Source organism: Botrytis porri (assembly GCF_014898465.1).
Source record: "Botrytis porri strain MUCL 3234 chromosome Unknown BPOR_001, whole genome shotgun sequence".
NCBI classification, from domain to species: Eukaryota; Fungi; Ascomycota; class Leotiomycetes; order Helotiales; family Sclerotiniaceae; genus Botrytis; species Botrytis porri.
Window position 1 is genome coordinate 4,139,473 of NW_024066075.1, and position 13,005 is coordinate 4,152,477.

Consider the following 13,005-nt stretch of genomic DNA (forward strand, 5'->3'; position numbering starts at 1 on the left):
CTAAATGACATATTAATCTTGCTCAATCATTTATTTCATATTAATGATAATATCGGACATTTTTCAACAGCATCTAGGTGTAGGACTGGAGTGATAGGCAAGGTGTCAGTCAATCAACTACAGTTGAAGAATTGCCTTAATCTAATCATCGCTTTCTAACAAGCAGAGCGACTTTTATACAGATTATTGTGAATATCTAGGTATAGTATGTTTATATAAATATAATAGTTATATAGTTATATTAATAAATAGTTCAAATGAGAATAGTATGAGATAGATATATCAAAATTTATATATATATATATATACATACACTTTAAATTCATTTCATTCTTATATACATATATAAAACTTATATCTTTCCTAATATATAATCTTCGGAAATAATTAAAGCTTTTATTTCCTAAAACTATATAGTAAGTTTAGTGCAGGTCTCTGTGTGGATGTTCACAGTAGGTTATAGTCTGAGTCTCTAAGGAAACAAGAAAACCTCTGAATGTCCTTCTGCATTATTCTAATTACTTGCTTCGCTTAACCATCCATCCCCTCACAAGTCCACTCTGGACTCCAAAAACGCAAAGCAAAGATATTAAAATATCAAATATATATACATGGGAATGAAAAAGTCGCCTCTTTTCCACAACGATTCTTTCCATCGTCCTCTTTCCATTCCATCATCCTTTCTTTCTCTCTTTCCTTCCTTTTTGAATCCCTCCTCCATGTGTTATCCCAACCTGAGAGTGCCCATCAATATTCAAAAATTATCCTTCCCTTGACAAGTAGATAGATGGATGGATAAGATGTTCATCCATTTCTCTCACTACTCTACTCGCCAAGTTCTGTTTCCCTCCCTTCAAAAAAAATAAAAAAAATCAAATATAACGCCATAAAATGAGTGTATTGGATTGGGTATCTTCCTCCGTTCATCTCTCCCATTCCATCCATGCGTGCATACATACATGCATTCATTCATTCATACCGAATCAAAAGACCGTGATCTGGCATTTCCACACCATGCAAGCGTATTTTCGTAAAGATCGTAATTTATCATTTTCCCTCGTCAAGATTATGATTAAATATAAGGATCGTGGGTATCATGTTTTTTTGTTGAGCATGTCTTGCTGAGACATGAAAATGAGAAGATCAAAAGAATAAAGGTATAAAATTGATCATGATACGTAAATATGACTGTCGTTCATCTCATCATTTGTGTCGTACAGTCGTAAGAATAAGAGCATATATAAGATATCGGAGCTGAATATCGAATAATGAAAAGAATAAGAAGTAAAATCATATTACTGCTAGCCCATGAGTCCCACAAGCAACATCGCCATCAATGAGAAGAACACTGAAGGCTTCAATTTGCTTCCGAAACCTTCAGCAGGTCCAGTCCCTGAAGCGCTAGCAGATCCGGAGGAAGTGGATGAGAAACTCGTTTGCGGATTCGTTGTAGGAGTTGGAGTTGAGGTTTGGGATTGACAGGATGATTCGGAGCTAGATATCGAGCCAGATCCCGTGCCAGATCCCGAATTTGAACGGGTGCTGGAGCCTGAGCCTGAGCCTGAGCCGGAGCCGGAGCCTATGGTACTTATACTGGGGACGGTCGAGGCTGTTGTGGATGGTGATGGGCTTCCAGCTCCGGTTCCAGTTCTAGTTCCGGTTCCGGTTCTTGTCCCACTTCCGCTTCCGCTTCCAGAAGCTGTCGGGGCACTGACGACCGCTGAAGAAGATTCAGATGGATTGCCGCCGGTGGAAATCGATGTTGAGGAAGTAGAGGATGTATCAACCGGTGCAATCTGGCTCGTAATACTAAAACTCGGGGTAGCGCTTGCAGTTGGGCTCGCGCTAGCACTAGAGCTCGATGCAGCACTCGAACCACTGGTAGTAGCAGCTGGTTTAACTGTGCTACTGCTCACTTCAACTGGTAAAACAGTTGCTGTTACTGTCTTGATTTCGGTTTCCGTACTACCCGAAACCTCACTTTGTGGTTCCTGCGCACTGCAGAATTCCAAGAATTGTGCGAATCGTGGTTCTACATATGTTTGAAAGGTTACTTTCACAGTGTTGCTATTCGCTCTGATACATCCTGTACAAGCCTCATAATAAGATTGGAATGCGGAGCTGGATTCGCAGAGAGCGGGAGTTTTGCCCACTTTGAGTGCTTCAACGTAGCAATTGTTACACACGGAGAAGCAAACTGCGGGAGCAACAGTATTGTCCCGTTTGCTGAGGAGATTGAGATGTGTGGTGTCTGATTTGCGCTTTCCGGCAAAGATTTGGGGAAGAAGTCCGCGACGGGCTGGAGCGGAGGGTGTGGCGAGTGCGGAGGTGGAAAGTCCAGTCTGGGTTCCGGCTGGGTAGTGAGAGATATCTGTTTGGGATGTCCAGTCACCAGTAGTATAAGTCTTGACAAGTTCAGTTCCTTCATTACCAATAATGACTTCGGTAACGACTTTCTCAATAAAAATGCCAAAGCTGAGACCAAACGCATTGGGATTAAGATTGAAGTATCCGGCTGATGGTGGGTAGTATCCAGTTTGATTTTGTCCCCAGTATACTTCAGTTGTATTAGGAGATGGAATACAATATTTGGCTTCACATAGATAGTCTGCAGCAGGTGGATCGGCCCATAAAGCACAATGATCTGGTTTTGGTGGGTCGCAAACGTATCCTGGTGAGCATCCAAAGACTGCTGATGAGCTGGAGTCTTGAGGGTTTACTGAACCAGAATTTGTAGGCGATGGACAGGTAATCAATTCAGTTACGGTTACGGTGGATCCAGGCCCAGTTATGAATGCTGTTGATCCTGTCAAGGTTGCGCCAAGACTTAAGGTCGTTAGATAGATGCTGACGGAACCTGGGAGAGTTGAGATCACGGTTGATCCTGCCTGAGTGAGGGTCACTGTTGGGCCTGCAATGGACTGAGTCACAGTCGAGACTGAGGCTGAACCGGGAAGGGTTGTTACCAAACCAGGAAGAGTAGTTGCTGATCCTGGTAAGGTGGTTGTTTGTCCTGGGGCTGTAAAAGTCGATCCTTGAATGACAGTTGTCTGCCCAGGAAGTGTGGTAACCGATCCCGACAAGGTGACTGTTGATCCGGGCAAGGTTATAGTTGACCCAGGAAGAAGAGTTACAGATCCAGGGAGAGTAGTTACCGATGCGGGAAGAATATTTACTGATCCTGGTAGGGTGATTGTTTGTCCTGGGGCTGTAAAGGTCGATCCTTGAATGGTAGTAGTCTGTCCCGGGAGTGTGGTAATCGATCCTGGCAGAGTAACTGTTGAGGCTGGTAAAGTTAAAGCCTGACCAGGAATTGTTGATCCAGGCAAGGTTATAATTGATCCCGGGAGGGTTATAATTGATGTACTACCTGGCTGAGTTATAATTGTCAAAGATCCTGATATTGATGTTGTAACAGTAGGACCAGAGATTGTCTGAATCAATGTGACTGCAGGGAGAGTAATAGTCGTCAAAGATCCGGATAATGAGACTGTTGGGCCGGGGACTGTTAAGACTGATGTGTTACCAGGTAAGGTGATGGTAGTTAAAGATCCAGATAAAGAAGTCGTGATGGTTTGAGCAGGAACTTTGCCAAGTCAGTGTGGAATCTATCTAGCAGTGTTTATTCACTCACGTGAGGTGGTGACATAGATGTTGGACGTTATCGTTGGGCCTGAAACTGTTAAAACGGAGGTATTACCAGGCAATGTGATAGTAGTCAAAGATCCTGATATTGACGTAGTAATTGTTTGAGCAGGAACTTCACCAAATTAGCTTAACTCTATATAGCAGTTCTCATTCACTTACGTGGGGTAGTAATGTAGACATTGGATGTTATGGTGGGGCCTGAAACTGTCAAAACAGATGTAGAACCAGGTAAGGTGATCGTTGTCAAAGATCCTGATATCGACGTCGTAATTATTGGACCGGGAACTAGACATTATCAGCACAGAATTTAGAGAACCAATCGTACGGGTTTTACCTGAAGTAGTAATATAAGTATCCGATGTAACAGTACTAGCAGGAAGGGTAATCAAGGATGTGATATAAAATTCAGAGGTGATCGTCTTGGTAACGGATATTGTTGATGCGGGCTCTATGACCGTGATTGGGGTCCCAGAGATTGAAGTAGTAAGAGTAACGGGGGGAAGCGTAATGACATCGATTGAGGTGAGCGTTGCGACTGCAAATTTAGTATAAATCAGAAGGCCTCATATTGCTTTGAACTTACTAGATACTGCGGTCGTGGTAGTAGCTAAATTGTATCAGCAGTGTACACGTGAGAAGCATATGATATGTCGACTTACTCTGGAAATCAGTGGCTGTGTAGCTAGCCGTTGTTGCTTTAGTCCAATTAGTTCTAATATCCAACTCTCAAACTTTGAAAGACACTCACTCTCACTATCCGTTATAGTTGCTGTGGCTGTGGTTGCTATTTTTCGGTAAGTCAACAGCCTAGACAATCTAAGACGGGCTACTTACTTTCAGATCTCGTAATCAATGATATATAAGTTTTCGGGACATACTCCGTCGTGGATATAACCTGCGTATATGTTGTTGGGACATATTGAGTTGAGGTGGTCGTATGATCGCTAACAACTGTGGTATATACCGTGAATGGATATGAAGTGGAAACGGTTATCGTTGAAAGATGGATTTCTGTCAAAGTAGCGCTGATCGTGGTCAATTCTGTCAAGGTGGTACTATACGTTGAGTAGACATCACTAGTTTCCGTTGTCGTAGTAGGGACCTGGTTCTTTATTAGCTAGAGCTGGAAGATTCGCGTAATAGGGGCACGTACCGGAGTTGTACTAGTTATCACACTAGTCTCGGTTGTTGTCGTGGGCACCTAATGGAAAATCAGTACTTGATACAAATTTTAATGAAAAGGAAGACAGACTGAAGTAGTGATTGTTGATACAGAAGTCAATTCCTGGGTTGTTGTGTAAGTCGTACTTATATAAGAGGTAGAATAGTAAGTCGTTGAACTAATGATAGTTTGATATATGGTATAAGGATAAGATGTGGAAACTGTCAAAGCGGATGTGGATAAATATGACGAGATGATTGTAGTTGGAACAAGGGAAATTTTGGTCGTAGTAGTCGGTACCAAAATTTCATTCGTTGTGGTGTATGGAATCGAAGTAGTTTTTGTACTCGTCATGCTATACGTTGAAACCGTTGTATAAGTGCTATAGCTAAATTCGGTCGTTGAGGATATCACAGTAAATGGATATGAAGTCGTCTTCGTAATTGTAGCCGTGGAATAATATGAATTCGTAATGGTTGTTGGGACCAACGAAACTTGTGTAGTAGTGGTTGGTATGATGACACTCGTGGTGAGAGTAGAAAGACTGACGTAAGTCGATAAATCTATTATTGTCGTAGTAATATAATTTGTGAAGCTGTGGGTTATATCGTTTATAACTGTCTCACTAACAGTATATGGATAAGAAGTGGTTATATAGGAAGTGTCCGTCGTGCTGTAGGTCTCAATTATAGTCGTATAGACGTAAATATCAGAAATTGATACGGAAGTTGAGATTGAAGTCGAAATATCCGTGACAGTGGTAGGTACAGAGGTTGTGAGAGTCAACAAAGAGGTCTCAGTGCTGTAAATATAAAGAGTTGTTGAGGAAACGACGGTATACGGTATACTTGTGGTCATTAATAAGGTAGAGATGGTTGTAGTAGGTATATATGAGGTTGTCGTCACATAATCAGTTGATATTGAAGTCGAAATATCTGTCATTGTGATAGGTACGGAAGTCGTAAGGGTAATCAGGGAAATTTGAGTGCTGTAGATGTACAAAGTTGTTGAAGATATGACAGTATATGGTATACTGGTGGTTATAAACGATGTAGAGACAGTCGTAGTAGGTACATATGAGGTGGTAGTCACATAATCCGTTTTGGTATCCGTTTCCGTCGTAGAAAATGTAGTTGTTTCCCGACTAGTGTAGTACTCGGTGGTATATTGGGTGTAAGTAGTAGAGTGGTCAGAGATAACAGTTACCGGATAGCTTGTATTCAAAGTATACGTGGAGACAGATGTGAAGAGATGATCTACGGTAGTTGTGATATAGACATCAATCGTTGTGGGTAAAGGTATTGAAGTCGTTGAAGTCACCGTGCTGGTGGTTTGATAAGTTGATACCTCGACTCTCGTGGTAGTTTCCCATAGGGTGTAATTGTTAATAACAGTCACAGGATATGATGAGATAATAGTCAAATCTTGAGTGGTAGTATACGTCGAAGGCTGATATATTGTTGTTGGTATGTAATCAGTTATTTTCGATGTAATCGTGGCAGTCTCATAGTCCGTTTTGCTGGTAATTATGAGTGAGGTGAAAGTCGTTGCGGAATACGATGTGATTGTCGTGAGAGACCCACTTATCGTTTTGATTATGAAAATAGGAACGAACTCTGTGCATGTTGTTGTCACCGTATTTAGCTTTGTAGTTGTATGATCCTGAGTGGACGTGGTAGTAAAACTAGAAGTATATCGTTCAGTAGTGGTCAGGGTACTATACTTAGTTATTGTAATCGGATATCCATAACTATTAATCAAAGTGGTCGTATATGGGATTGAGGTAGTCATCACATCTGTCAATATGGTAGTCTGCCAAATGAAACTTGTTGTGGTCTCCTCATCGGTGATGGTGTTAGTTTGAGTTGTGCGATCCACTTGAGTAGCAGTGAAATTGTAGTTTTTAGTCTATCATGAGAATTAGTACGGGTGAATGAGAAGATCACAGAGGTAATTACTGTTGTGACAAGATCAATCTCGGTGAAGCTAGCTGCAGATACGTTGGTCTATTCATTTTCAATTTTAGCTCATAAACCTCGAAATAAAGCCTAGAAAACATACCACTGTAAGCACATCCGTCAGGGTCGTAATCGCTGAAATGACACTAGGAACACTGGAGCATATATTAGCGAATTTTCTGATATTGGGCCTTTATGCAACGAATTATAGATATCTCATGATTGTAATTCTTCGGCATGACATCCAATAGTCCGGAATGCAGTCCAGCGATCAAGATGTTTAGGACAATGAACGCCTTTCCGGTATTCAAATTCGACTTGATTCAAATATTGAATCAGAACACTCAATTGAACTACAATCAAACAAATAAAACCTCCGGAACATTCAACGTGTTTCAAATATTGAGAGCGATCCAGACATTGAAGTCGGTTGGTTAATAAACCAATTTGAAATACTCACGTTGTCGTAAAAGATTCTGTCTCAGTAGTTTTCTCCGTAACCTTCTCCGTAATCTATTGTATGTCAGCCCGTATTCTCATGGCGATGATGATAGAAGGTCATACAGTTTGGTTCGCAGTTGGGTAACCACCGACAGTTTTAGTTATCTGGCTATGTAAGTATCGGAGCTAATCGTTGAATCATAGTCAGTCAAGAACTTACTTTCTGATTTTGAGTGACTGTCTCCGTGATCTAAAATTTGTCAATAAGTGGTTTTCTTGACTTCTCGAATCAGATCCACTCACAGTACTCCCTCCATATGGATATCCACCACTTGGGATAGAGCTCGCGGTAACAGTAATGGTCTCTGTAACCTTTTACTGGTCAATTGGCTGTCCTTTTATGTACTCCACCATGCACCAAACTCACTGTAGTCCCAGGCCCATAACCACCTCCATTTTCTGAAGTGATTGTTGTTGTAGTCTACCTCCCAGTCAGTAATTATCCCTATGTCCAAATAGAAGATTGCTCACGGTTTGATTCTGATATGCTGTAGATGTAGATATTGAGATAATTGTGGTTGGTTTGCTGGACCGTGTTTAGCATATCTTCACTTTGCTTCTGCTGGCTGGAACTCACTCAATTGTAGTAGTCTCCCAACATGTAGTTGTCGATACAGATAGCTGGGTTGATGTAATAGTTTGTGTGGGACATGATCCATATCCACCTACGGAAGACGTAATAGTCACAGTCTTTGGTTCGCATGTTGAATAATGTCCTTGTCCCTCTGGTGTTATTGGAGTTACAATCGCCACGGTAGTATTTAGATACTGCCCTTGTACAACCCCAATCAACCCCGCTATCAGTACCCCGATATGACAATTGGAGACCATTTTGAAATACTGTCCCGTCGATACAGAATAACGATAGTGTTGATAACAGCAATGATGCTGAGATCTTTTTCGACGAGCGGAGAATAAGAGACGACGGTTACTTGATTCAGGAACGATTGACTGCAGGTAGGTGTATATTATTTGGTGTGCCTGACTATGATATACGACCAAGGTGCGTCAGCTCTAAGGCTGAAGGTTCGGAAAAGTCCAATTGAGGCGATTTGCGACCAATCAAGAAGTCAATTAACAACTCTCCACAGCCATCAGATTGCCAAGGTAACCTTAAAAGAATTCCGAAGCGGTGCAGAAAGCCCACGAGGACTAGTTGAACAACAAGAGACAAGTAAAACGAGCGAAAAGTCCAGACAAAATTGTTTCGAGAGAAAGATCTCAAAATGGAAAAGAGCTAGGGGACCCTAGACATTACGAACCTACGAATACACCACGTTACCTTGACAAATCCACTTTGAATATCACATTCGTGATATGGCAAAGATACAGGGCCAAGTGAGGAGATAATAAAAACGAAGGGTAGTACATGGATTCGCACAAGGGCTATGTGGTGATTTGAGAGAGAAATGGAACATCTGTCTTTCGTCTTACTGACACTAGAGCAGGGCAATTTTCTGGGAGAGCAACGCGGGAAAAGAAATATCCAAAACCACGAGCCTCAATGGGACAACACATTTTACTGTGCATGTTGTACCTATCCTTGACTAAGATGTAAACATCTTAGCATGCGATATACGATCCTTGCATGCTGTCGTCCAACAGAAAATGATATGCATCTTGGCAAGCGGATCTATAAACCCAACGCAATTCCTTGGATGGCTTTCGCATATCACTACATGATATCGGAGCAAGAAGAACACCGTACAACGGATTGCCACCTTCTTTGCATGACCGAACAATCTTTTTTTCCAGAATGGCATGTTAATTAAAATGTTTGTTTACCGTTGGGAGGTAAAGATCCCGGACTTCTAACCTTGCCATATTATTGCAGCCATGTCTATTTTGGGGGCTATTCCGTGTAGCTGGGTAGTTTGGCTGAATCAAATGAACCATGAAGATTTTTTGTGGCCTACCAACTGTTATCCAAGGAATCTGCAAAGCGGTTGAATAAGAGATTGACAGGTGACAAAGTGTGATGAGAGGCTGAGTGGCAGTGGAGAACATGTTGGACTTTCAGTGGAATTCTGCTTACTTGGTAGGAGAGGGTGGTGAGTGTTGGTTGGGTATTGGGTTTTTGGGTATTGGGTATTGGATGAATGAATGAATGAATGAATGGGAAGAGGGTCTTGAGGCTATCGGGTAAAATCTCACTGCAGCACTTTTTACTTGTTCACTCTTCCACTCTTCCCTCTACTCTTCCACTCTTCACTCTCGCAATCGTCATCATGGTGACTCGATTGCATGCGACGGAATCTGCAGGTGATCGATTCTAGCCTTTCGTTGCCTCCATTTTTACGATGTTTACATATGTAGAGATGTCTGGGTAGAGATAGCAAATGGCTAATGGATGAAGGAGGTCGAGAGTAGCGAGAGTAGGTCGTAGTGTATGGAGGTCGAGTGGGAGGTCGAGAAACGGAAAGAAAATAAGACGTGGTTGGTGCGAGGTACAGTTTAGTGGGGTCAAATGGTGGGGTGGCTGGGTGGATCATACGTTGCAGCAATGATTGGTCAAACGTGCATTTTTCTATCGCTATCATTGGAGGATGAAGGATGAAAAATGTGGAACATTCGCTTAACCTCAAGCACCCTCCACCCTCCACCCTCTCAGGAAAAATCGTTAAACTCGTCGTTGATTCTATTGAAACCTCATTATTCGCTCATTATTTTATCCATGTGTGCTCGTATTGTCTTTACCACACTTTCACCACACTCCAAGGACTCCCTCTGACCACACTTGGAGACTTTCACATCAACATGCCACACACACATGTTTATACATTTTTTCATTCACTCCCACCAGTGCTAAGTGCTTACTAATTCAAACACAACATTCATTCATTGCTACCTATATAATAATGTTACCACACCACTTCCTCCCAGATTCATCTAGAGCCTCAACGAATCATGCATGATGTACTGACTCCTGAGTGAGTGAATCTTGTTGCGGTGGCTCGGAAATCCTCATTACCCCACTTTGCGGATAAACAACCGAACAAAGTCAAGCCCCGCCATTTCATTCGATTTTGCGGAGTAATATCACGAGCAATCAAAAGTGGAAGGTCGAAATAGGAAGAAAGAAAAAATTCGAAAGGCACTACATAGGTAAGATTACTACCTAGTAGGTATTTATTTATTTATTTATTTATTTATTTCTGTATTTCTTTGGAATTTTCTCATTGGAAAGACAATCGACAACTTCTTTTTGCAACTTCAAATCTGTGCATATTTTGGCGTCACCCTGAAATCCAGAAGGAAATATGCCAGAAAAGATCCTGGACGACATCTCACACAGGAGATTTAACCCATTGCGAGGTACCTGGCTTCTTGTCTCCCCTCATCGTACTAAGAGACCATGGCAGTAAGTTTGGGAATCCTTCTGGAAACATGTAAATACGCCCCGGATAAATGCTAACATATATAAAAGAGGACAGCAAGAAGCGGCTTCGAAGATTACACTTCCGGAATATGATGCTGCGGTATGCCGGAGATATTCCCGAGTCAGATAGCGAAGACTAATGTGCACTATAGTGTTACCTATGTCCAGGAAATAAACGCGCGCAGGGAGATTCAAACTCACAGTATAAAGACACTTTCGTTTTTGTGAATGATTACAGCGCGGTTAAGGAGGTTCAAGCTGAGTATGCGCAGGATGGGGAAGCAAAAGGTCCGTTAACGCTTGCCCTCCTATCTTCCAGCTCTCCTCTCCTGGCCTAGATACTTGCCCTTCTTTCCATATATCAAGGCGAAATCTAACAAAATCATGTAAACATTCAGATCTCTCGAACACTCTTCTACGCGCGGAGCCTGTTACAGGAAAATGTTATGTTCTAACATTTTCTCCCTCGCACAACCTCACACTCGCAGACCTCACCCCTGCTCAGATTCTTCCCGTCATACAAACATGGACAGAGATCTACGCCGCACATTTGTCTCCTTCCTCGCCCCTGGCAAGTGTCGCTCAACCTACCACCCTTGCACCCTCAGGTCATAATATTGGAGCCCCAAATCAACAGTACAAATGGATGCAAATCTTCGAGAATAAAGGTGCCGCAATGGGTTGTTCGAATCCCCATCCCCATGGCCAAATATGGACTACAACCGGATTACCTGAAGAGCCCGCTTCCGAACTTGTTAATCTCCTCAAATATCGTCAGGAAAATTCTGGTCGACATTTATTGGAAGATTATGTCAAGCTTGAGATGGAAAAGGAAGAACGAATCGTATTTCAGAATGAGAGCTTCTTGGTAGTTTGTCCATGGTGGGCAACCTGGCCATTTGAGGTTATGGTCATTAGCAAGACACATAAAAGAGGTCTGGTTGATTTGAACGATGCCGAGAAATTGGGATTTGCGGAGGCTGTTGCGGAAGTCACAAGAAGATATGATAATTTGTTCGAGACTAGCTTTCCTTACAGTGAGTACCCTCAAGTCTCATTGTGCATTCATTTTTTTTTTTTGAGTATATGCATATACCCCTCTCACTATTTCTTCTTTTGTAGGGCGGGAAGTTTTGGCTAACCGACATAGGCTCCGGCATTCACCAAGCTCCCTTGGAAGGTACCGAGGAGGAGATCAATGCTTCTTACTTGCATATGCATTTCTATCCTCCCCTTCTGAGAAGTGCAACCGTGAGAAAGTTCTTGGTCGGATATGAATTAATGGCCGAACCCCAAAGAGATATTACCCCAGAGCAGGCGGCTGCTAAGCTAAGAGCATGTGGTGGAGAACTATATAGGAAGAAGTTGTAGAGGCTTACATGGGAATAGCCAATTGGCAAATAGAGGGCTTGTGCATGCATGTCAAAAGATAAATCTAGAACTTAGTAAGATTCAATAAACACATTCTAGACATATATCTCGCTCAATCAATGTACGTACCCTCTGATATAAATGCTAGCTCGGCTATCACAACGCGTATTGAAGCCGTTAAAACTCCGGGCTAGCGTCATTAACAGGGCTTTTGGTCTAGTGAGTGAAATATAGAGATGGACATTGACTTTAGAAGGAGATGATTATCGGATCAAAATCGAACTGGAGATTTACCGGGTGTCAATTGAGTAGATGAAGTACCCTCGACGTGCCGTCTAAAGTCTAGGCTCTAGGCTTTTGGATAATTCCTAGTGTTGATTGTTGTTATGTCCCGAATGCAGAGTGGATTGACATCCCACGAGCCAATTATCCGATTAGGATTAACGCATTATCTTATCAAACTAATAAATCCTTTATCCAGCTAGGTTATGTAGCCCACATCCATCAGGCAAAAAGAGGATACCATAGAAAGATCCCCTCAACCCCGTAAGTAACGACCAACACCAACATTGACCCGTCTACTGCCTTCCTACTTTCCCAGTCATAACCTGAGAAGGATTCTTCTGCCGTACCGTGTGATTGTCGCCATCATGCTTCCTACAGAGTACATCGCGTCGCTACACATGTGCAGAATGCCGATTTCGTACTCGCGGCTTTTTTTACTCTATGATCCAGCAACAACCCGTGAGACACCAAAAATGTAGTTTCTCATGGAACTGACTCAGTAAGCCATCAATCTGCTGGTTTCTGATAGACATCTGCCACTTTCAACGCCCGTTCGTGTTGGAAGTAAAGACGTGCAACTCATATTCATATCTCTCCTTGAAACTACTTTTTCGTTGGATACAATGGAGATCGGATGAGTTTGCGTTGGCATCAGCTGAATTATTTTCCACCCACCCACACAAGGCTGATGGGTTACAGGG

General features: G+C 42.3%; 2 protein-coding genes across 2 annotated transcripts; one reads left to right on the top strand and one right to left on the bottom strand.

Moving 5' to 3' along the window:
- Positions 1-376: 376 nt before the first annotated feature.
- On the bottom strand, positions 377-8,100 carry EAF01_001084 (uncharacterized protein; the record flags this gene model as incomplete). The annotated part of the gene is made up of 19 exons (XM_038909334.1): positions 377-3,586; positions 3,635-3,760; positions 3,808-3,933; positions 3,983-4,183; positions 4,232-4,255; positions 4,308-4,343; positions 4,397-4,432; positions 4,483-4,750; positions 4,802-4,849; positions 4,901-6,718; positions 6,769-6,816; positions 6,872-6,923; positions 7,229-7,281; positions 7,333-7,374; positions 7,430-7,459; positions 7,513-7,581; positions 7,637-7,690; positions 7,741-7,795; positions 7,847-8,100. 19 exons carry the CDS (start codon positions 8,098-8,100, stop codon positions 1,302-1,304), a joined length of 5,625 nt encoding a protein of 1,874 aa, XP_038776240.1. The 3' UTR covers positions 377-1,301.
- A 2,429-nt stretch (positions 8,101-10,529) lies between these two features.
- On the top strand, positions 10,530-12,019 carry EAF01_001085 (uncharacterized protein; the record flags this gene model as incomplete). The annotated part of the gene is made up of 5 exons (XM_038909335.1): positions 10,530-10,630; positions 10,697-10,748; positions 10,801-10,936; positions 11,047-11,685; positions 11,799-12,019. 5 exons carry the CDS (start codon positions 10,530-10,532, stop codon positions 12,017-12,019), a joined length of 1,149 nt encoding a protein of 382 aa, XP_038776241.1.
- Positions 12,020-13,005: the final 986 nt, after the last annotated feature.